This window comes from Ochotona curzoniae, unplaced genomic scaffold (genome assembly GCF_017591425.1).
Source record: "Ochotona curzoniae isolate NIBS_2020 unplaced genomic scaffold, NIBS_Ocur_1.0 contig_3520, whole genome shotgun sequence".
NCBI classification, from domain to species: Eukaryota; Metazoa; Chordata; class Mammalia; order Lagomorpha; family Ochotonidae; genus Ochotona; species Ochotona curzoniae.
Window position 1 is genome coordinate 32950902 of NW_024465894.1, and position 24709 is coordinate 32975610.

The following is a 24709-nucleotide window of genomic DNA, read 5'->3' on the forward strand; positions in this document are numbered from 1 at the left end:
TTTATGAGTACACATACGGGCGCGCACAGAACGCGCTAGCCTAACACCTCAGGACTTCGGTCTGTTTCATGTCTTAGTAACACGTGTAGGTTTATCAAATTGCTCTGCTCATAAAATTTTTGAAAATGTAAATCATGAGTTAGGATATAAATGCTCATAACTAGGAAAACATTCTTTCCATTTTAACGTATTTTAACATTTTTAAACAAATCTATGTTAGTGCAGTACAAGCTTCTGATGGAATTGTTCTGAGGCATGAATTAGCTATTACACATAAAAGGACCCATGAGTGAGTAAGCTGATAATAATACAAAGTTTTTCTCCTGCACTGGCACTTAACAAGAACACCTCCCAGGCTGTTAAAGTTTCAACAGTGGATTACTCAGGCTGTTGACCTGTCATAGAAATACCCTATAATTACACAAACTAGTCTTCTGTTCTGGGACATTTAGTTTCTTTCTTCCATGTCCTTGCACAATAAAGCTCTGGTAAGCTTGCCTGTTGGTTTGTGTCTAGCTCTCTGAGTCCAAGGAGTAGCCAGCCTTGATGAGAACAGGTTCACGTCCCTTGGCTGTAGGCGAATTCCCTTCCCCAGGCAGGGGGAGGCCTCCTTGTAGTGGCCCCAGGGAACCCTGAAGGCTCTGGGCTTGATAGTTCCACCCTGGTGGATAGGATCTGTGTGTGAGGGGGAGCAGTTTTGCACAATTGTGCATATTTTAACCTCTTTTGTCTATTTTTACTGAAACTACTATTATTCCTTTTCTTTGTTTATCTATTTTGTTTACTTATTTGAAAGAGTTTCAGAGAAGGAGAGACAGATCTTCCATTTGCTGCCGTACCCCAGATGGTAACAACATCCAGCCCAGGCCAGCAGAAGCCAGGAGCTTCATCCAGGGTCCCCCACATGGCTCCAGGGGTCTAGGCACTTGGACTTTCTGCTGCTGCTTTCCCAGTCCCATTGACAGGGAGCTAACCCAAGGCAGAGCAGCCAGGGACAAAACTGGCTCCATGGGGAGATGTTGGCTTTCCCTGCTCTGCCACAGCAGCAACCCCTTGTGCTTTCCTGTAAGCACATCATTTAATGCAATTGTAAGAAAGAGAACTTCTGTCTTAAGGGGGGGAGCTCAGAGAGATACTTGAGTTTGTTAGAGCTAAAGGGAAAGGGGGAAATTCCAGGACGGGATTTGCCCAGGATCCCGTAGATGGCTGATGGGAGCTCTGAAACAGGAGCCTGGGGTGTTGCTTGTTGTGTATGTGTGCATATGTGTGTGTACATAAATGCTGAAAAATTAAAACATGTGTTTATCACAGTGTTAGTAATACATGTTAGCAGACAGAACTGAAGGCAATTCTGGTTTCCTTTGTCATCTTTTTTTTTTTTTAAGATTTTAGTATTTATTTTTATTACAAAGTTGGAGAGACAGAGAGGAAGATCTTCTCTCCATTGATTCACTCCCCAAGTGAGCTCAACGGCTGGTGCTTGCGCCGGTCCGAAGCTGGGAACCAGGAACCTCTTCCCGGTCTCCCACATGGGTGCAGGGGCCCAAAGCCTTGGGCCGTCCTCGACTGCTTTCCCAGGCCACAAGCAGGGAGCTGGATGGGAAGTGGGGCCGCCAGGATTAGAATCGGTGCCCATATGGGATCCTGGCGTGTTCAAGGCAAGGACTTTAGCCGCTAGGCCAAGCTGCCGGGTCCTCCTTTGTCATCTTTTTGCACTTTTTCCTAAATTACTTCTAACATTATAAAGAAATGTTGGTCTTGTGATGGTTCTTTCCCATGCTTCCTGTGACTGCTCTGAGCTTAGCTGCTAAGGTGGGGCTGCGTCCTGCCCGGCCCCTCCAGATCCTGCAGGAACTCAATGTCAGCACAGGCCTGCATGCCCCAGCAGGGTGGCAGTGTGCCAGGGTGGCAGTGTGCCAGGGTGGCAGGATGAGTCCTGATGTCTCTCCTTTCCCTTGTTCCCAGCAGCGTGCTATGGGATGGAGGCAGAGGAGAACCACTACATCGTGCAGCTGCGAGCAGTCTACAGCAGCTGCGACACGACAGGCACAGGCTTCCTGGACCGGGACGAGCTGACCCAACTCTGCCGGAAGCTTCAGCTGGAAAAGCAGCTGCCTCTGCTCCTGCAGACGTTCTTTGGCAGTGACCCCTTCGCCAGGGTGGGTACCGCACGACCAGGAGGCCCTGCCCCGGGCCCAGCGGGCAGCAGACAAGGCTGTGTGAAGAAGCACAGCTGCCGGGAGGTGGGCTGACCTGCTCTGTGCCCACAGACTGAGTTTCCCCAGAAGGCTTTGCCATGTAGTGTAGGAGCTGCCAGAGGTCGGTTCTACTTGGTTCCTCCAGGAGATGCTGCAGTGGAGTAGGGTGGAGAGGGGCTTGGTGCTGATGGTGGCCCTGTGGGTCACAGACGCATAGGCTGGATCTGGGGTTCACTGGTACAGCACAGCTCCTTCCTGGCACCTCCAGGACAGATTTGCTGAGAGGGTCCACAGCTTGAAATTCATCCAGCACAAAGGATCTGCAAGTTCAGAGGTTTTCCCCTGGTTCATCTGGCAGATGGATGATGTGAGCTTGGAGGATAGTTTCCTCCAGGAAATTCAAGGTCGTCAGGAGTGATAACCTCTAGGTCGTGGTGACCTGCATGAGCAGTCAGAGCACCCCACTGTTCCCCCAGGACCCAGACCTGAACATGTCAGTGCACAGGCTAGGGCTGTTGTTGCTCACCTGAACTCGGAAGGAGGCGCCTTTGTCCTCAGGATGTCATGAACTCCTTCCATTTCATGTGGAAAAAAAACAGCAGCCAGTATGTGTCCTTGCATTGGCCCTTGTGCAAAACTAAGCACAGCCCCTGCTCCATCCCTCATGCTGGCCTGTGGGGGTCGCCAGGTGGCCCCACCCATTGTCTCTCCTCTGCTTGCATGGCAGGGAGCTGTCCGCCTCCCCCCCCCCCCAGGAAGTACTGCTCCCACCTGTGGGAGAGGGGCTGTGCCGGCCCTGTCTCCTTCCTGCCTTCTTAGAATGCGCCAGAGAACAGATGGGTCTTTGATGTTCTTGGGAATTCTGTTTGGGACTTAGGTAAACAAAAGGCATATCTGTAACTCACCAACACTCTGTTTATCTACTTATTCGTGTATTTTAAGCATATGTAATTTCCAAGCCTCTAGTGGCTATGCCCATCCCACAGATCCTCATGGACATGAATGTTGTTACATGAAAAGGCTTGATTGATTTCATTGAAGGGTGGAGAGACAGAGAGAGACCGTCCACCCATTGGTTCGTGCTTCGAATGTCTGCAACAGGCAGGGCTGGATCAGGCCGAAGCCAGATCTCTGACAGGAAAACTAGGAATTCTGAAAATATTTTGCACCAGTTCTCTACTTTTCAGAAAGCTTTTGAAGTTCTTTGTCAGATTTGGGAAGTCTTTTCAGACCTGACTCCCTTTGGGTCTGTTTTAGTTCTCTTTCCCACCAACAGTTAACTCCCACTCACACTAGCACCATGGATACGTCTATTTCTGACCTTTGAGCAAATAGAAGTGTGTAGTACAGGGGACAGTGTTGTGGCATAGCACAGTAAGCCTCCGTCTGCCGCCTGTGGTATCATCATCCCGCAAAGGTGTTGGCTCGAGTCCTGGCGTCCTCACTTCCATTGCAGCTCCCTGCTAACGCTCTGGAAAGGCAACAGTAGATGACCCAAGTGCTGGAAGCCCTGCCACTCCCGTGGGAGACCCAGATGGACTCCTGCCTTCTGCTTGGCCTCGCCCGTGGCAGCCATTTGGCGAGTAAAGCAGTGCTTGGCAGATCTTTGTCTCCCCGTAAGGCTGCCTTTCGATTCGTACGTGTGTGCACACACGCATACACACACGCCACGTTGGCTTCCTACTCAATATTTCGCTTCTGTGATCCATTCACGTTTTCTTATCTGCTAGTGGTTTGCTGTCTGTCATTATCGTGCATCATTGGGTAACTGCCTCACAATTTATCCATTTGGTTTAAATGGGCATGAGAGTTGTTGCCACCGTTCTGTAAGAATAAAAGTAAAATAAAAAGCATGCTAGACAAACTAAGAGTTAGCATTATCAAGAACAGGAAATTGTAGAATCTGAACTTTAAAATAGATGGAAATGACCTCTGATGGGAGACCAAAAGTTGTAAACTTAGGGCCAGTGTGGTGGCATAGCAAGCTAGTCCTCTGCCACCAGCACTGGCGTCCCATGTGAACACTGGTTTAGACTGCATGTGTTTATACCCAACAATGCGATCGCCTGTTTCTGTGTGGTTAACGTTTTATTTTATTTTTTGCTTATGCATATTTTAAATGAACATTTATGTTTCATACACACAAAGAATATTGATTTGCATTTAGAAAAGCCAATGAATTTGCAACCAGCTTTATTGGCAATGGAAATAGTTTAAGCTCTTCATGAAATAACTATTAAAAACAGAAATATAAACCTCCAACTACCTCTGACTCTCTTAGCCGAAGGAGTAAAACTGGAAATTATTACAAAAAAAAATAATAATTCTGAGGCCAGCATGGTGGCTCAACAAGCTATTTCTCCACCTACAGGTGCCAGCATCCCATATGGGTGCTAGTTCATGACCCGGCTGCCCCACTTTCCATCCAGTTCCCTGCTGATATCTTTTTAAAGATTTATTTTTATTATTTTTTCATTGGAAAGGCAGATATACAGAGAGGAGAGACAGAGAGGAAGATCTTCCGTCCGATGATTCACTCCCCAAGTGAGCGCAACGGGCCGATACTATGCCGATCCGAAGCCAGGAGCCTCTTCCGGGTCTCCCATGCAGGTGCAGGGTCCCAAAGCTTTGGGCTGTCCTCGACTGCTTTCCCAGGCCACAGGCAGGGAGCTGGAAGGGAAGTGGGGCTGCCGGGATTAGAACCGGCACCCATATGGGATCCCGGGCGTGCAAGGCGAGGACCTTTAACCACTTGCGCCACCACGCCGGGCCCCCTGCTGATATCTTAAGAAGGTATTAGAGGATGGTCCAAATCCTTTGACCCGTATACCTGCGTATGAGACTCAGAAAATAACTCCTGGCTCCCAGCTTCACATGGGCCAACACTGGCCATTGTGACCATCTTGGGTAGTGAACCAGTGGGTGGAGGATGTCTGTCTCTGTCTATATATCTGACTTTCCAAATAGAATAAATAAATCCTTCAAAATATGTAAAATTAGGGCCCAACATGGTAGCCTGAGTGGTTAAAATTCTTACCTTGCATGCACTGGGATCACAAGTGGGCACCGGTTCATATCCCGGCAGCCCTGCTTTCCATCCAGCTCTCTGCTTGTGGCCTGGGAAAGCAGTCGAGGACAGCCCAAAGCTGGATGGAAGTGGCAGAGCAGCCAGGACACAAGTTTATTTAGAAGGTAAAATGACGGTAAGGCAAGAAAGATCTTACATTTTCTGGCTTACTCCATGAAAGACCATGCAGCCATGGCTGCACAAGGCTGAAGTCGGGAATCAGGGGTTCCCTCCAAGGTCTCCCATGTGGGTGGCTGTGCCCAAGCATTTGGAGCATCCTTTGCTGCCTTCTTCGAGCTGCATCAGAGTGGACCTGCAAGAAGGTGGTTGGCATGTGTGAGCTATTTTAACTGTCGAAAGATTCTTTAAGCAATCGCTAGGTCAACCACCACAGATGTTTTTCTTCGTATGATGAAGACCAGGCAGCTAAGCTTATCTGAACATCCAGAGGGACCATTTGTCCCCATTGCACTGGCAGGTTTACAGCAATGTTGTACAAACAGAGAAGCAGGGAGAATGCTCAAAGGCCCCTCCACCTGACCCCCATGCACGGGGCAGCTCAGGGCTCTGTTGCAGGAGCAGTGACTGCTGGTACTGGCTATTGCGCAAAACCTGCACCTCAGAAGAAAAGATGCCTGCTTGGCTCTGTTGGAGATTTTCATTTAATTTAGACATCTCATATTGCCATTACGTTGTGTGTCAAAAATAGTTTGAGCAAGTTTAGACTGTAACACGTGGTAGTTTGAACCTTGACCCCCTTGTAGGCGTAGTTTGCCTGATGTCGCACTTATCTGTGACTAGCACTAATGGGGGAGCCGGGGTAACACAGTGTTACATTTGTGTCCCCCTTCTTAAACTTTGGTGATTAAATTACTACAGAGAACACCGCCCCAGTTGATTAACTTTTTTTTTTTCTGCCTGCCCAATAGGCTGGTTGATTATTTCCGTTTTTAGGGCTAGTTGTCTCTTGAAGAACTTTTTTAAAAGTTCGTGGAGCTTAGAAGTCCTCCCACAACTGAATGTGTGTATAAACAAAAACTTGTCTGATAGCTCTACGGCAGTATCTATTTCAGAATCACACCTGTAGAAGCAAGACTAATTTAGGGATTCCAGGTTAGCTCTTTTGTCATTGCAGAATTGTATTTGTGCTGCTGTTATACTAGAATAACTTTTCAATGGCATCTTCAAATTGAAACTTACATTTTAACTGGTCAAGACAAAGGTAAGTTTACACTTTTTAAATGGGTATAGGATGCTCTCTTGTGTAAGACTCATAAACATTAAATTACATATAAGAGGTGATGAATAGTTTATGAGCAAGCTATTGGCCAGACATTATATACAGACTTTGATATGCCACAGAATATATTGTTGCACTTGTGAAATTCTCTTGTCTAACCTGAACTTAAATTCCATGGTGATAGCATGGCCTACGTATTATTATTGAAGTAAGGGAATACATTAAACAAAAGAAAAAAGCGTGAAACTGCTAGGACTTAAGCTGACATTCCGGTGTGGCACCCTAGCAGCAAGTTAACTCGCTGCCCACAACATCAGCCCCATACTTAATTTTTAATAAAATTACGAATGGTGTTTACTGCTTTGTTTCTTAATGTTCTTTTACCCAGTGCTCTGGATCAAAAGGCAACAGTAGATGCCTCCATCTGGGAACAAAGTCCCAAAGGCTGAAGGAGCTCAACGTGTGTGATCCCTTCCGTTTCTGTAGGTGAACTTCGAGGAGTTTAAGGCGGGCTTTGTGGCCGTGCTGGCGTCAGGGGCTGGTGCCGACCCTTCGGACGAAGAGGGCAGCTCTGTAGAATCAGGTGAGATGAGCTCGGGCTTTCCTTGGTGTGGACGTGCTGGCCTTTGGAGAACGGCCGCGCAGGTCAGAAAACTCAATTCTGGCTTCATCTCTGTCTCTGCCCAGCTGGGTTTCTTCTCCTGTCAGCTCCTTACTTGTAGTGAAATACAGTAACAGCAGGTGTTCCGCCTGCACTATAAGGTTATGAGCCCATGGTTGTGGGGGAGTGAGAATTAAGAGTACAGCACAGGTGGTTCTCTGAGTGTGGCACGCAGGCTGGCCCAGGCCAGCCCTGCAGTCTGGTTGGTCACAACGGTGATGTGCTGTGCCACTGTGAGTGATGGGAGTCCGTTGCAGAAATGGGGCTGGTGGCGTTCTCAGGGATCAGTCACTTGGCCTTGGTCCTGGGCTCAGGTGCAGGGACAATCAACCTAGGCAAACCGGACTGGCTTTGTCTCTCACACATCCTGTAAGATGCAGGCAGCCGCTTACCTTCCTGAACTGATGGGAGTTGGCACAAGACTGTGAGGCTGGAGGGAGTCCCCCTTGGGGCAGGTGGATCGAGTAAGAAGTGGAGGGTGATGGCGGAGCACTCCCAGGAGTGACTGTTCCCGGTGACTTGTGTGGTCACTTTACTGCGTCCCACAGTTAGCTAGTGCTATACAGGTCCTGGCCAGGAGGGGTTGCATGGCTGGGGTCGGAGAAGGAAACATCAAAGGACATTGCACCTGCTAGTCAGATGAAGAAATGGGCTGAGGTGGGAAGAGACTTGCCCACAGTTAGGAAGCAGTTGGTATTTTGCTCTCTTGTCTGTTGCTACAATAGAATACTTGAGATTGGTTTCACTTGTACAGAGAGGAGGTTTGTTCAGACTCAGGGTCCTGCCAGCTGCGAGTCCAGGACGATGGAGCAGCTGACACTGGTGAGTGCCTCGTGCTGCTTCAGATCCTGGCAGACAGCAGGCTTGTGGGTGGTGGTCATGCCCTGTGCCTGCTGCTCCTGGAACGCACGCACTTTGAGGCATGGATCCATACTGCATGGCAGTGCCCCCCAACCCCAACACCTCCCAGCAGCGCTGCAGCACACACAGTCCCAGTCAGAGCAGGAGCTGGGATTTCAATCCTGGTCTTCCACCTGTGGGATGCACTATGGTGGGACCCCTTCTACCGGTGAGCCATTGGATGCGCCATGGTGGAACCCCGTGAGCCCTTGGCTGCCCTGTGGTGGGCTCCCTCCTTCTGCTGGCTGCTTCTGGTGCCCTCCCATGCACCTCTTACACCCCTCACTGACTTCGTGGGTCCAGGGCACCTGGCACCGCCAGTCCCCTTCTGCAGCAGCCCAGAGGAATCCTGCGTGCCTTTGTCTCTCATGAATTCTTTAAGACATGTGTGGCATTACCTTCCTGAACTCACAGGTGTTGGCAGCACGACCATGGACACCAGATTGCCTTAGGAAGGAAGGTGGCAGTGCCAGAGAATCTGGGGCGTCCCACCTGCCACATGGTACCTCTGACTTTGAACTCATGTCCATTTTGCAGGATGCGTTCTTAGTTCTTCCAGCAAAATCAGCAGCCGAGTTAGAACTGTGCTCTTTTTCACCAGTTGCAGCTTTGTCTTTTTCTCGAGTTAGAATTGCTGAGTTTTCCTCACCTAGCCCCACCTGAGACCCCCTTGTGCTGGAGGGCTTGTTCCTGTCCCCTCCACACACCCACTCCACATTCAGAAGGGCTGACCCCACCATGCCCCACCGAGCGCAGAACAACCGCTGCCTGTGCTCCCTGAGCTTGCATTTGTTTCACGTGCCCCTGCCCCTCAGCTCAGTGCTTTTAATCTTGTGTCAGACCTGCCTGTCCCTGTCACCTGTGTGTGTCCCAACCCTATCCCTGTCCCTCACCCTGTGCATGCTGGGGGAGCACCCATGATGGACCACATGGCCTGTCCCTGACCATCAACCTGTGCATGCCTGGGGAGTGACCGTGATGGACCACATGGCCTGTCCCTCAACCTGTACATACATGGGGGAGTGCCTGTGATTGACCACATGGACTGTCCCTGTCCATGCCTGGGGGAATGTCCATGATGGACCAAATGGCCTGTCCTTCATTCCTGGGGAGTGCCTGTGAGGGACCACATGGCCTGTCCCTCACCCTGTGCATGCCTGGGGAGTGCTCATGATGGGCCACATGGCCTGTCCCTCATGCCTGGGGAGTGCCCGTGATGGATCACATGGCCTGTCCCTGTCCCTCACCCTGTGCATGCCTGGGGGAAGGTCCATGATGGATCACATGGCCTGTCCCTGTCGCTGTGCTTGCCTGGGGGAGTGGCCGTGATGGACCACAGGGCCTGTCCCTCATGCCTGGGGAGTGCCCGTGATGGACCACATGGCCTGTCCCTCAACCCATGCATGCCTGGGGAGTGCCTATGGAAGGAACACATGTCCCAGGTTTTGAAGAGCGACCCCACATCCCTGTCATTCTGTTCTTCCAGACCGATGTTGAAGGTGTAAGTCAGTGCATTTGAGATCAGGGCATGGTCACACCTTTTCTGTAATAATTTACACATTGAGGCCCCAGCAGATGTAGAAAGCTTCTGTTGGCGGTGAACTACCCCTCCCAATGGCTGCTGCACCTCCTGTGCCCTCTGCAGTGAGCTAAAGGGACTCCGGGCCAGGATTTGGGTGCTCCCCCCCTGAAGGGAGGCCTGACCACTTTGGGCATTACCCATTCCTCCACCACTGCTGTCGCTGTTCTGATGGGCTGTGTGTGTACTCTTCTCCCCAACCTTGTTTCCCTGATGGAGACAAGTGAAAACTTCTGGGTAAAGATGTCTTTACACACACACACACATACACACACACACACACAGGTGCCTGCCCTCCCCAACACACACATGCTCACAGGTGCCTGCCCTTCTCTCTCACTCACTCACAGGTACCTGCCTTTCCCTCACTTTCCCACTCACGCACACACTCACACACACACATCACAGATGCCTTCCCTCACTCTCTCTCTCTCTTTCACGCACACACACACAGTGTCACACACACCCTCTCTCTCACCTCCTGGCTTCAGATCGGCTCAGCTCTAGCCATTGCAGCCATTTGGGGAGTGAACCAACAGGTGGAAGATCTTTCTCTGTCTCTCCTTGTCTCTGTAAATCTGTCTTTTAAATTAAAATAAATAGACTTTTAAGCATGTTTATATAGACACTTCAACTTGAGAACGCCCTGCTGTCTCAGACGTCCAGCCTGGGCCAGAGTACAGCTGAGTTCACAGTTTCCTGTGGTTTTCCAGGCCATGGTGTCTCAGCATGCCGGAGTACAGAGTGACTCCCAAGGCTCCACCAGCAAATCTCTCGTTCTCCTTCCAGCTGTCCCTCCGAAGTACATGAACGGCTCTAAATGGTACGGCCGCCGGAGCCAGCCCGAGCTCTGGGACCCTGTGACAGACGCCAAATGTGTACCTGAACCGCAGGCCAAGGGCAACTTGAAGAGCCAGCTCCAGCGTTCTGCCTCTCTGGAAAGCGTGGAGGTGGGTCAACCATTGCTTCCTTCCCCAGCTCACCAGCATTGGGGGAATAAATGTTTTGTTTCATCATGATTCATGCCACTTTATCACCAAGGGTGTGTGTGTGTGTGTGCGCGCGCGCAGCAGTGATAGGCATTCCTGGGCACAGTAAGTCTCCGTAGCATGGGCTCCCATCACCCACTAACATCGCATCTCCACTTGTTTGAGGTCTCATCACGAACAGGATAATCCTACCATGGGGTGTCTTCAAGTCTCGAGAGTAGAGCACCTGCACCTCCGTTCTTGTCTTCTCTCCCTCCTGCCTCTCCTCCACCGCTTGCCCGTCTATGTGAGAGGCGATTTTCATGTGCCCAGGACAGAAACGGCAAGGTGCCTTTTAGCTACAGCCTTTCAGTTAAGTGTGCACAACCGTGGTCCCTGTTGCCTCAATTCTCAGCATATGCCAAGGCTCGCGTGTTATGACATACTAAATATGAGCCAGCCACCTCCTGGGACTCGGTGAGTTGTTGCATGCTCCCCAGCCCTCCTGAGCCATCCATGGCGGGTGGAAGCTGGGGGCAGAGCCCTACGGTGTGTGTGTAAGGAGGTACATCCATGGGGCAGGTCCATGGCTTGCAAGTTAGGCAACGACCTCAGAAGGCCCCTGGTTCCTGCTGTTACAAGGTGCAGCGGGCGCTGCATCCAAAACTAAGACAGCTCTGGGGCCTCACTGTTGATTAGCTGATACCTTGAACAGAGGAGGCAAACAGATGTGTTCTGCAAACAGATAGAAGGAAAATAAGCCTGGCTTGCAACCTGAGTGTCTGTTTTCTCCCAGGCCTCCCAGCAAGCTTAGGATACCCCCTTTTGATCCTCTGTTTAAATTAGGCTTCTTGTCCTGCATCTTGGTTGTTGCCATGCCTCCCCTCGAGTCCTTGACCCTGACACCTGCATGCACACAGGGCCGCCCTTGGTCTGTCAGTTGGGTTGATTCTCTTTGCCACTGGTTCACAGTCCTAGTCACCCAGGTGCTTCTTCCATGATCAGCACCTGGTTCTGATTGGCTACGCGGGCCGCTGAGATGGGAGGGCTTGGTTCCACCACACATTTCCTCGTAGCCCTGCCTATGCTCTCTCGGGTGCAAGCGGGCAGAGGCCACCTCGGAGTCAGGCATTTGCTGTCCCAGGGCACCCTGGAGGAGCAGAGCGCCGCTCCTGGCCTCTGTGTGGTTGCTGGACGTGTGGACACTGAGGAACAGTGCAGAGAGCAGTGCTGGTGCTGGGACTGGCTGGCATGCAGCTCCAGGGCCAGCCCCGTTCACTGTCCAAGCTGAGGTCATTCTTTGATGACACTGGTTTATGTTGAGCCCCGAGCATGGACCTAGACAAGTCTGTCCCTGTGTGCATCTGAGAGGGGCGCAGTGTGTGACAGGGCCTGCACCCCAGAGGTCTGGTGGGTGTCCTCAGATGCCTGGCCCTCAAGGAAACGCCCCATCCTGTTGGCTCCTGGTGCTCTGTCTGCCACGACATGTTACGCGCCTTCATGTCCTTCTCTTCACGTCCTCCCACAGAGCATCAAGTCAGATGAAGACACGGAGAGTGCTCAGGAGCCTCGGAATGAGCTGCTTGAAGCACGAGGTAACATGGTGGCCCCTCCTGCAGGAACTGGCTGGGTAGGGTGCACAGCCACTGCGTCTGGGAAACACATGCCGTGGCTGGTTTCCCAGGTGGGCCCCTTCTCTGGGGTGGACAGATGTGATCATCACAGCTGCGAGGTGTTCCCTCCGCCTTCAGCATCCTCTGTGGTCAGATCCCAGGCAGAGGCTGCTTCTGCCACTGCCTCCCTACCCCAGCTGCTGGGTGTGACTCTGGAGTCTCAGACCAGAAGGCTCTACTCAGCCTCATCACTTCTAGGGCTACCCTGTACCTCCTCCCTAAAGGGCCAGTCCTGGGCACAGCTTGGTTCTTGATATGACAGATCGCCTTGCCCACTAGGGTCTTTATCTGTGCTTCAGACAGGGGGTAGGAGGTGGGTGTGGCAGCTGCAGCACGTGGCCAGGTCCCTGCACAGTGTGGGGAAGTGGACTAAGCTGCCTGTGGGGCCATCTGCCAGACCCAGCCTTGGGACAGCAGCAGGTGCCTGTGTATCTGATGTAGCATCTGCCTGGGGAGCACACACATGACTTGCTTCTCTCATGGATAGAGACTTCTTTTAAAAAAAATGTATTTATCTTCACTTTATTTGAAAGGCAGGAGAGATGGAGATCTTCTGTCTGCTGATTGATTCCCCTAAATGCCCACCACAGCCAAGTCAGGAGCCAGCAGCCCAGGACCTAAGTGGAGTCTCCCATCTTGAGTGGGACTCAAGTGCTTGAGCTGTCACCTGCTTCTCTCAGAAGGCACATCCACAGGAAGCTGAACCAGAAGTGCTGGAGCTCCCATTTTGGCCTGGTCCAGCCCTGGCACCTATAGGCATTTGAAGAATAAGCTGGTGGATGGACACGCTTCTCTCTCTTTTATCTCTTTTCTCCTATCTATTTCCCTTCTTCCCTCCTAAATAAATGAAAATTTTAAACAAGAAAAGAAAATTTGCCAACATAGAGTGAAAGAAGTGTGCTGCGCAGAGCTGTGCGCCAGCACCACACAGTATAGACACAGTGTGACTCCCATCTGTCCGTCTGTTCAGCTCTCTGTCCAGCTGTCGGTGGACAGTGCTGATGTGGTTCCCACAATGATTAAACCTGGAACATGGGATCTGGCTGAGGAATGGTTGTAAGGCTAAGGTGTGCAGTGTGGTCGTTGGGTCTGATTGTTCAGGATGGTCGGCAGGTTAAGGAGTGCAGTGTGGTCGTTGCGTCTGACTGAGGAGTGGTCAGCAGGTTAAGGTGTGCATGTGGTCATTGGGTCTGACTGTTGAGGATGGTCGGCAGGTTAAGGTGTACAGTGTGGTTGTTGTGTCTGACTGTTGAGGATGGTCGGCAGGTTAAGGTGTGCCTGTGGTCGTTGCGTCTGACTGTTGAGGATGGTCGGCAGGTTAAGGTGTGCCGTGCAGCTGTTGGCATGCTCTGAGTTGTTCATCTCAATGCAGTAACGAGCACATCTGTCCCTTCACGTGTGTGACAAGAACACTTGAACGGGTCTCCGGTGCTCAGTGCCATGCAGCTGCTCCTCACCAGGGGTTGCCCTTCGCACTCCCTCCCCACCCTGCCACCTCTTGGCCACCACAATCCGTGACGATTCAGGTCTCTTCTGTGTGGCAGCACAGTGTGGACACACATTGAGCCCACCTTCCTGTGCACTCTGTCGTCTCTAGGTGAATTCTCATCTTTCATACATTTTTGCTCTGCAAATAATCTTCAGACTATGCTGTTTGGGGAATAATGACCAGAAAAATCTGGTGCCTGTTCTGTCCAGATGTGAGTTTTGTTTTGTTTTGTTTTAAATATTCTCTGTCTGAGGTGGGTTAAGCCCCAGGGTCAGTTTCTGCAGTCTCCGGCCATACCTCGGGCTCCAGGATTCGCTCCTCCGACAGCTGAGGGCTCGCCCCTTGTCTAGCATCTCGCTCTCCTGCACCCCCAGCCCTCTGCTCCCCTCTTTCTCATCTTCGTTACTACGAGTTGCACTGTTTTAGGTCCCACATCTAAATGCTCTCTTGCAGTTTTGTCTTTGTGTCTGGTCCCTTTCACCTAGAATAATGTCCTCCGTTAGGGCTGGTGTTGTGGCGCAGGCAGTCAAGCTTCTGCCCTCGGTGCTGTCAGCTCACGGACGCTGGTTTGACTTCTGGCTGTTCCACATCAGATCTGGCTTGCTGCAGGTGCGCCTGGAAAAGCAGCAGGATATATCCTCACTGCTCGGGCCCCTTGTGATTGACCTGGATGAAGTTCCTGTGAGCTGGCTTTAGCCTGGCCCAGCTCTGGGGATTGTGAACTAAGAGATGAAGAAGATATTCATTCTCTCTCTCCCTCCCCCCATCCCCTCCTTTTCTCTGCTCTCCTCCTCCTTTCCCTCCTCTCCCATCCCTTTCTCTCCTCTCCCCTCCCATCCCCATCTCTCCTCTCCTGTGTCCCCTCCTCACGCTCTCTGTCCTCTCTCTGCAACTCTGTCTTTCAAAAGCAAAGAGTGGGCCCAACGGTGTGGCCTAGCGGCTAAGTCCTCGCCTTGAACGCACCCGGGATCCCATACGGGCGCCGGTTCTAATCCCGGCAACTCCACTTCCCATCCAGCTCCCTGCTTGTGGCCTGGGAAAGCAGTCGAGGACAGCCCAAAGCTTTGTAACCCTGCACCCATATGGGAGACCTGGAAGAAGTTCCTGGATCTTGGCTTTGGATTGGCATAGCATCGGCCGTTGTGCTCACTTGGGGAGTGAATCATCAGACGGGAGATCTTCCTCTCTGTCTCTCCTCCTCTCTGTATATCTGCCTTTCCAATAAATAAATAAATCTTTAAAAAAAATAATGATAAAAGGCAGAGTGATGAGCCGCAGGTTCATCCTGTTGCTGCAGGATCACTTCATGTGAAGGCTGAAGACTACATTGTGTATGTATCAGGGTTTAACCATAAACTTCCCTCTTGCTTCAGGCCACCTGGAAGCCTGGGGTTCCGAGATTTTGGGGAGCTCTCAGAAATCCTGCAGCCCCTCCTTGGACAGCCCTGAAAGCCAGGTGCGAGCCATCTGGGACAAGCTGGGTGTGGGCAGCAGTGGCCACTTGAGCCGGCAGGAGCTGGCTGTGGTCTGCCAGAGCATTGGTCTCCGAACGCTGGACACAGAGGTAAGGGGCCGAGGGTGGCCAGCCCCCCTCTGAGTGGCCACTCCTACACAGCAATTCAACCCCGTTGCTCTGCTGTCTGTACCCGTGGGCGGGTTCCCAGGGCTTCTGCCATAGCTCCAGCCCCAGGCTGCTAGAGAGCAGGCATGCTCAGCCCAGTCCCTGCTCCGGGGGCACGTCTGACGCTTTCTGAAGCTTCTCTCCCCTGCTCTCCTGCATTCTACCAACCAGCCCGAAGCACAGCACCTCTGAGCCGGCCTGTGTGCCGCCATCCCTGCTGCTGTGATGTGGCAAGCCTTACTGCATCAACGCCCTTGTCCAACCTGCACCCACATCAGGCCCTATGCTGCCCGGGCACGCTTAGAGCATCCACTTCCTGAGGGTCTGAATGAGCATCTGTGGAATGAGGAAGTTCAGGGGACGCCCACTTGTAGAGAGAGGGGAGTCCTTAGGGAGACACATCTGGGTGGGGCCCAGACAGTGTGAGTTGGGACAAGAAACACACAGTGCCCTCACAGGCACCAGGAGGTGAACCAGAGCTGAGGAGTTGTGGCTTTCATTCAGGAGCTGGAAGACTTGTTTAACAAACTGGATCGAGACGGAGATGGCCGCGTGAGCCTGGAGGAGTTCCAGCTTGGCTTGTTCAGTCATGTTCCCCCATCACTGACAGAAACTTGCAATGTGGTCGAAGCAAGCAGGCCCTGGTGCCATTGCCAGGTAAGATGGACAGCCTTCAGCTCCTACAGTGACTGTGGATACCCAGCCCCTGCCTGTGTGGCCAGTTAGTGAGCTGGGCAGGGCTGGGCAGAACAGGGCATCTGCAGGAGGTGGCAGGATTCAGACTCTAGGACCACGCAGATCCAGATTTGCTCTGGTGCTATGCATCCCTGTGCGAGTTACCTATGGAGTGGGGATGCTCGGACGCTCGTCTGAGGGGGAATTGGAGGCTATGCGAAGAGTGCAACATGTGGTGGTCCCCAGTATGTCTTCTCAGTGTGGGGTGGAATGAGTTCCAGTGGGAAATCCCTCTCGCCCCACCCCGCTTTGCAGCGAAGGCCATGGTAGTGCGTCTGGATTGGCCCTCCAGCAGTTCCTCAACCCATGCCTTCCCACCTAGCACTCCTGACACTGCATCTCTGAACTGCTGCCTATGGAGCGACTGCAGCTGGCTGTGGGAGCTAGGATTCTGTTCCGCGACTGTTGGGCCAGACTTTGGGTTCTCAATGTGTCTGCCTCACCGCATGATTGTCCTGGGCACCCCTAGAGGAGGTGCTGCTCACCTAGCTGCTTCTGCGTCTGCTGGGGCTGCTCACCTGGCTGCTTCCGTGTCTGCTGGGGCTGCTCACCTGGCTGCTTCCGTGTCTGATGGGTGCTGCTCACCTGGCTGCTTCCATGCCTGATGGGTGCTGCTCACCTGGCTGCTTCCGTGTCTGCTGGGGCTGGTCACCTGGCTGCTTCCGTGTCTGCTGGGTGCTGCTCACCTGGCTGCTTCCATGTCTGGTGGGCACTGCAAGACCAGTATTGACAGATGCACCTGAGAATGCAAATTTGACACCCTGAAGTCTGTAGGGACAGAAAAAGGATAAACTCAGGACCCAGAGCTGAGGGGCTGTGTCAGCTCCGGGAGACCCAGGGGAGGCTCACCGAGGGGTGCTTAGCATTGGCCTGGAGCAGTGCCTTCCCGGTTCTTGTGCATCAGCACTGCTGTTGTCCACCTTGAACCTAGGTCCTCAGGTGGCTACACTCCCACCCCTGGGTCCTAAATGCATGTGAGGACTACTGTGGGCCCCACAGGCTCCCAGCAGGCACTTCTCACCTGCTGTAGAAAGCTGCTGTCGCGAATGTGTGGGAAGCTGCAGGCCCTCCTGGGGTGACATGACCTCTCACTCTTCCTGTCACCGGAACGCTGTTCCTGTTCAGTTGGGTGCTGCACACTCTGAGCCATCTAACCTTACACCCAGTACTCTGCACACACACAGTCACGAGTCATGCAGTCTCCTCTGCATGCCGGGAATTTACCCCCTCCATGCACGTATACTCACACAGATGTACGTTTATGTGCAAACCGTGTGTACACGTATTGTATACATTTATGTGCAAACTGTGTGTACACGTATACCTGCTGTGCTGTGGACGCTGAGTACTCACCACCCACTGAGTGCTCACCTGCTGTGTGTGCTCCACCCACTGTGAGTGCTCACCTGCTGTGTGTGCTCCACCCACTGAGTGCTCACCTACTGTGTGTGCTCCACCCACTGAGTGCTCACCTGCTGTGTGTGCTCCACCCACTGTGAGTGCTCACCTGCTGTGTGTGCTCCACCCACTGTGAGTGCTCACCTACTGTGTGTGCTCCACCCACTGTGAGTGCTCACCTGCTGTGTGTGCTCCACCCACTGTGAGTGCTCACCTGCTGTGTGTGCTCCACCCACTGTGAGTGCTCACCTACTGTGTGTGCTCCACCCACTGTGAGTGCTCACCTACTGTGTGTGCTCCACCCACTGTGAGTGCTCACCTGCTATGTGCTCCACCCACTGAGTGCTCACCTACTGTGTGTGCTCCACCCACTGAGTGCTCACCTGCTGTGTGTGCTCCACCCACTGTGAGTGCTCACCTGCTGTGTGTGCTCCACCCACTGTGAGTGCTCACCTGCTGTGTGTGCTCCACCCACTGTGAGTGCTCACCTGCTGTGTGTGCTCCACCCACTGTGAGTGCTCACCTGCTGTGTGCGCCCCACCCACTGAGTGCTCACCTGCTGTGTGTGCTCCACCCACTGTGAGTGCTCACCTGCTGTGTGTGCTCCACCCACTGTGAGTGCTCACCTGCTGTGTGTGCTCCACCCACTGTGAGTGCTCACCTGCTGTGTGTGCTCCACCCACTGTGAGTGCTCACCTGCTGTGTGCTCCACCCACTGTGAGTGCTCACCTGCTGTGTGCTCCACCCACTGTGAGTGCTCACCTGTGTGTGCTCCACCCACTGTGAGTGCTTACCTGCTGTGTGTGCTCCACCCACTGTGAGTGCTCACCTGCTGTGTGTGCTCCACCCACTGTGAGTGCTCACCTCTGTACAGATGCAAATGCACATGTGTTCCCTGCATCAATGCATCTTATACACACACATGTCTGCTGTACATTCCTTGTAAACACCACATGCACGCACACTTTTGCACCCTACACATGCTCCTGTGTCCTCTCTGTGTATGCCTGCTTATGCTCAGACTGCACTTACACACCCCCTCTGTGCACACTACGTGTGTTTGACTTTCATTGCACATATACCTGTGTACACACTGTACCCCCATCTTCACCTGCTGTGTACACCTGCTGTGCTGTGGACAGCAGTGTATGCTCACCGTGTGTAAGCTGTGAGTATGCACACCCACTTCCAGTGTGCACACTCACCATGTGAACCTGTGCCTTGTGTAACACACCTCGTCACTGATGGACACGCATTGTGTTACTCCATGACCCACCCAGCCAGGCCTGGCAGAGACGGGTTCTGACTTCAGTCTGCCGAGCCCTGAGTGCCTGCCTTCCTAATATATGGCATCTGCAGGGAATGCCAGGGTGGCTAAGAGCCCAGCCTGACTGTGTTGCGGGGCTGTGTCTGTGTGTGGGGGCCTGCGTGGTTGTGCTGGACCCCACAGGGGAGAACCCTGGACAGAGATTACCGCCACTCTTCTGCTCATGCAGGGTTCAGGTTACAGTCTCCACTTTCAAGGTCATGACATGGGGGAACACAGGTGCCTTGGGTCTGGGAATCTGAGCTTCTCACTGGCAGCCTTGGCCGTTTCTGGGTATTCTGGAGCTGTTCTTTCTCCTTGGAAGACAAGGTGTGCTGCCCACTTGGTAGGGGGATTGTAGAGCACCACGCGGCTCAGTGAAGCGAGTCTCTGTACCCGTCTGTGGGGAGGCAAAGGCACAGCTGAGTGGCTGACCTCAGTGGTTGCCCCGTGCAACTTGACCTACTCAAGACGCAGATGACCCATAGGGCCTGTTTGTGAGAAGGCTCAGACCCCGTGGGAGGGACAGACCATGTGAGTGCCTGGAGCCAGGTGCCATGCTGGATAGCAGGGAGGAGTTCCTACCCATGGCATGCAGGAAGTGGCCACCATCCTCTGTGCCCTGGCTCATAGGCTCGTTGCGAACCCAGCTTGGGGCAGAACACCTTGGGGAAAGTGTGTTGCCCTTTGCAGCCCAATGGCATTTGAACCTCAGGTGGCAGCTTTCTGGCCAGAGATGCATTTGCCTTCCTCGTGGTGCTTCCCCAGGACTGCCCGGCAGTGGGGCGCATGCCCTGTGTTCTGGCATAGGCATGCACTTTCCTGTTAAACCAAGCTCACCCTGTTACAAATTCAGAGAGAAACCTTCAGACCCCTTTGTCATCATCCTAAGTCATGTTGTGCTGACCATGACTAGCAGTCCGGCCACACACTAGCGAGGCCTCAGGCAGACGGCCCAGCAGCAGGTGTGCAGGTGCCCTTACAGGGAGCCCCAGATGCAAATGATGAGATGGCCCTTGTCTCCATTCCCTCAGCTAGGAAAAGGAGCTGCTGCCGGTCTCCTGGGTCGTTCTTGTTGCGCCTGCGCAAGGACGAGGAGGGTGGCCCGTGGGTTAGCATGTAGGTGGGAGGCCGGGAGACCCGTGTAGGTGGGAGGCCGGGAGACCCGTGCCCTGTGCGCTCAGCGTGTTGTTTCTCTGCACAGGCCCCTGAGGAGAGCAGCTGCCACACCCCTACAGCCTCATCTCTTGTGTCTGTGGCCTCCGGCCTGCTCCTCTTCTCCAGCATTGATGACGGAACCGGCTCAGCCTTCCCAGAGCAGATCATCGCCACGCTGGCCCAGGAGGGGATTCACAATGGCAGGGAGATCTTGCAGGTTGGAAGCCAGAGGGTGGCACCCAGATGCGTGGAGCTCAGCAGGGGGCCTGGGGTCAAGATCCCCTCGTAGGCAGGATGGAGCACCCCTGTTGGGCTAGCCATGTGTTCCATGCAAAGAATCTCATGGGGGAGGTAACTTTAAAAGTAGTGTAATTTAGATGATAGAACATAGAAGAAGCAAGCCTGGGAAGGGCCCGCTTGCAGGCAGGTTCACGCCTGTGTCCCCAGTGCAGGGTGAGGGAGTGAGGCTGCAGGTCAGGGGGGACCTTCCACTGTGACCATGAGGCAGTTCTGGGTTCCCCGCCTCCCTGACTCCAGCCCTGTCACTGGTTGTGCTGCTGCCCCGCTGCTCTTCAGGGCCTGCCAGGAGACTTTTCTCAGGTGATTCTCAAGGACAGGATCTTGGTCTGGCCCTGCACACCGCTCAGAGTGTCCCTATTCAGAGTAGTAGGCCCTGCTGTCAGCCAAGAGTGTGGGCCATCTCAGAGGTCAGGGTGGCTAGTGGTGACTCTATGTCTGTGTCCCCTCTCCATCTGACCCAGGGATTCCACCAAGAAGGCTGTACTTGGGAGGTGACAAGAGCAGGCCTCCCAACCTCCCCATCAGCCACTGCTTCTCAGGAGCAGCTCAGGGGGCAGCAGGGCAAGTTCAGGTCCCTGTTTCATGATGTAAGCAGGGTGCCCATCCCTCACTGGCTCTGAGGACCATGGATGGTGCCTAGTGCCTACTCGGGTGCAGCCATGTGTGATGTCCAGAAGTCAGAGGGAGAGGAGGTGAGAGCCAGCAGGGCAGCTCACACGAGGGCTGGGATGAGGGGTGAGCCAGGCCAGGCCACAGAACCTGTTGGTGCAAGTGATAGCTGGATCTGGTGGTGGACTAAGCCAAATGAGACCACAACACCCACCAGCACGTGTAAGAACCAAGTCTAGGGGCAGACTGGACCAGGTCAGACTACTGCACATTCTGTACAGGTGAAAGCCAGATTTGGAGACAGGCCATGTTTGTGTCCTGGCCATGTCAGGACACAGCACCTGCCAGTACAAGTGAAGATTGAATCTGGGAGCGGAACAGGCCAGGCAGCAGCACCTACCAGTACATGAGGGAGCCAGGCCTGGGGACAGGCCAGGTAAGGATTCTTAGGGTTCTCCCCGACCAGACCACCAAACCTGCTAGTGTGCATGAGAGCTGAATCTGAGAGTAGGCCAGGATGGATTAGGCCACAGCACCCAGCACATGTGCAAAAGCCAGGTCTAGGGCCAGGTCAGACCACTACACCATCAGTACAAGTGAAAGCTGGGTCTGGGTGCGGGCCATGTCAGGCCTTAGCACTTGCCAGTACAAGTAAGAGTCAGGTCTGGGCAAAGGCTGGGCTAAACCATAGCATCCACCGGAGTGTGCGAGAGTTGGGTCAGAGGATGGGCCTGGTAGAGGTCTAAGTGGTCTCCCTGACCAGGCTGCAGCAGTGACCAGTACAAGCAAGTACTGCAGCTGGAGGCAGGCCAGGCCAGGCCACTGCACCCGGTGGTGTGTATGAAAGCTGGGTCTGGGGACTGGACTGGTGGTTGACTTAGGGATCTCCTTCCCTAGGCCACTTACATGCTTCAAAGCACAGGAACTGGGGTTGGGGGCAGGCCAAGACAGGCAACTCCCCCTGCTGGGACGTGCATGGACACGGGGTAGACAGGGCTGGCACTGCACCTGCTGGCACACACTAGAGGATCCAGGGCTGAGGACTGGTCTAACAGGAACTCTTGGGGGATCTTCCCTGCTGGGCCGCCCCACTCAATCCCCAACTTCAGGAAACATCATGTGGTCATGTGGTTCAGCCTCGGAGCACACGTTGCAGCTGCCATGCAGAGATGAACAGCATACCCAGATGCACACGAAGGACAAGGCAGCCAGCTGCTGTAATCCAACAGAAGACCTCAAGTGCCCCAACAAAAGGAGGAAAGGGGAGTAGAGTAGATTGAGCAACACTACAGGCCAAGTTCTCCTGTGAGTGCCTAAGCCTGTGGACATAGTGAGATAGACATGGGCAGCCAACAGGCATCACGAGTAATTTCTCACCGCTCACATAAGGAAGCCAACAACATCTCAGAGCAGTCGGGACCAGTCAAGTAACAGTCAAGACATTCTTGCCCCAACTGAGTCCTTGGGACAATATCGGAGGAGCATTTTTGTCCCCTGGCACTGATGTGGTCTGACAGCAAAGAGCAGTCCGTCTTCCCTGCCCTGCCCCCTTTGTGGTCACAGGAGGGAGGGCAAAGCCTTTGCTTTTCCTCTCATCCACCCTCTTCACACTGCTTCCCTTTCCATCCTAATTGGTGACCCATTTGGGTCTGCAATCCCCTTAACATTTAAACATTAAATCAATCAATCAATCATCAATGATAAATCAAAAAGGGAAGAGGAGAACCAGCAGGCAATGCTGAGGAAGCAGCCACAGCGACACTGGCTGCAGGTCAGCTGGCCTGGGGTCCCCGAGGAGTGTTCGCGCTTCTGTCCTGGGCATGTGGGAGGGTGGGGGAGCAAGAAAGCACACAGCACCAGCTCTTCTGCTCTTATCTTTGAACTTACTTTTATTTTCCAAAATCCTGAGGGTGTAAGGCTGTGCTCGGCTCCAGGCTTGGGTTGTGGCCCCCTCCTGATATTTTTCAACCAGCACATTCTGTGTCTCATAGGCCCAGAGATCTGGATTCTCTGCCTTCGAAATGGCAAAAGCCCAACTCCAAATGGCTGGAAAGGAGAGGATTCAGGGGTGGTCGTGGGCACTTGGGGAGTGGCTGCAGCCAGGCCTGGCAGGAACTGAGTCAGAACTCCGCAGCCCTCCTCAACCCTTTCCCTAGCGGCTGTGACCATGGACCAGCCTAGCAAGGGGCTTGCCGAGGCTTCTAGCGCACTTACGGTAGCCAGGGTTACAGGGAGAAGGCTCACCTCCCCCAGGTGCCTGTGTCAGAGCCCCGGGGTGCTCTGCCTTGTGTCAGACACCACGTTCAGATAGGAAAGCTATGTCCACCATGAGGCTATGAGAGGAGACTGTGCTTTGGGGGTCAAAGAGGGGCTGCTCCCAAGAAGCAAAGGGCAAGTGCCGCCTGTGCCAGGCAGTGTGGGGTGGGCCCTCGGCCCTTCCGTGGGAGAATAGGAAGCAGCCACTCGTGTTTTTTATGCCCCTTCCAGAGCCTGGACTTCCGTGTGGATGAGAAGGTGAACCTTCTGGAGCTGAGTTGGGCCCTCGACAACGAGCTGCTGACCATTGATGGGGATGCCCAGCAGGCAGCCCTGGCCTGCTACCGGCAGGAGTTAAGCTACCTCCAGTAAGAACCCACGAGGGACAGGGGCGGGTGGGGCCGGAGCAGTCATCCAGGTGGGGCTCAGGGGCAGTCTGGGACACACAGGTTCTGGGCTGTTCTGTGCCCTTCCCTCTTCTAGCCCAGTAACCGATCCTGTACCCTCTGCCTCCTTTAGTTGGTACTCAGGTGGGTCAGTAAACAGTTGATACATACAGAGCAGGAAGGAAGGAGGGATGTTGTCCCTCAGGACTGGGCCTATGGACCCCATCAACCCGGTGGTGGTGCTGCTCAGATGTTTGTGTCCACAGAAGGTAAGGATCACCGACCATTCATGGTACTTGGTCAGAATCTTGGAAATCAGTGCATCAAGGTCTTATTCCTTCAGCTAGTTCCAATGAGAAGGGCTTTAACTTGACCCTCATCCCATACTGGTAGATGTCAAGTGTCCATTTGTCCGTGAACCTGCTTCCAGAAGTAGCTGCATACTTGGCCCAGCCAACGAGAGAGGGAACAGAAGCACTTTTCTGGTGTGACCCCCCCAAAGCTCAGAGGGATAATAAGGCCAAGGATTCATCCCATGTTAGTGGGACTTGGCTTGGCTTTTAGCTGGCAACACAGGCCATCCATATGCTAAGCAGATTGGCACATGATGGTTTTGTGTTTTGTAGAAAATATTAGTAGAAATCACATTCTCAACCCTAAGGATTTTAAGTCTGGTCGGATATAGACACATGAGCTCTCTGACCTCTGGGCGGTCCTACACACAGAGCCAGGGAGGAGCCTGCCCTGCCTCTGTCCTGCCCATGTCCCTGCTGAGGCCGCAGAGCCATAGCAGGACCTGCCCTGCCCATGTCCCTCTCAAGGCTGCAGAGCCAGGAAAGAACCTGCGCTTGCTCAGCTACCAGGTTGCCAGAATGATGAGTGGTCAGCCTTCTTGCATCCTTCATGTGGTCATTCCTGGATCAGATGCTGGAGACAGCAGGGCACAGATAAAGCCTGGGGCCCCAATTGTGGTGTGGAACACTGTGGTGCCCGAGGCTCTTGGGTTCAGAAACCTTCTGAAAATTGGCCTCTCTCCCAGTATGCACATCTGTAAAGCGAGTGTAGGAATTTAGGGCCTGATGTTAGTATGGTGGTGGCTTCTGATTAACGTAGTCACTTCTGTCTGCCTGAGGACGTGGGGCTTGCATAGCAGGCTCATGGCGGT

General features: G+C 53.4%; 1 protein-coding gene across 1 annotated transcript in view; it reads left to right on the top strand.

Moving 5' to 3' along the window:
* Window positions 1-1979: 1979 nt before the first annotated feature.
* Window positions 1980-24709, top strand: part of NINL (ninein like) — a 49759-nt gene continuing 27029 nt past the window's right edge. Inside the window, exons 1-9 of the mRNA XM_040981028.1 lie at window positions 1980-2159; window positions 6992-7088; window positions 7977-7988; window positions 10435-10595; window positions 12142-12208; window positions 15149-15339; window positions 15901-16053; window positions 20040-20210; window positions 23390-23526. Coding sequence (XP_040836962.1) covers window positions 1980-2159; window positions 6992-7088; window positions 7977-7988; window positions 10435-10595; window positions 12142-12208; window positions 15149-15339; window positions 15901-16053; window positions 20040-20210; window positions 23390-23526 — 1169 coding nt within the window. The remainder of the gene's footprint in view (window positions 2160-6991; window positions 7089-7976; window positions 7989-10434; window positions 10596-12141; window positions 12209-15148; window positions 15340-15900; window positions 16054-20039; window positions 20211-23389; window positions 23527-24709) is intronic.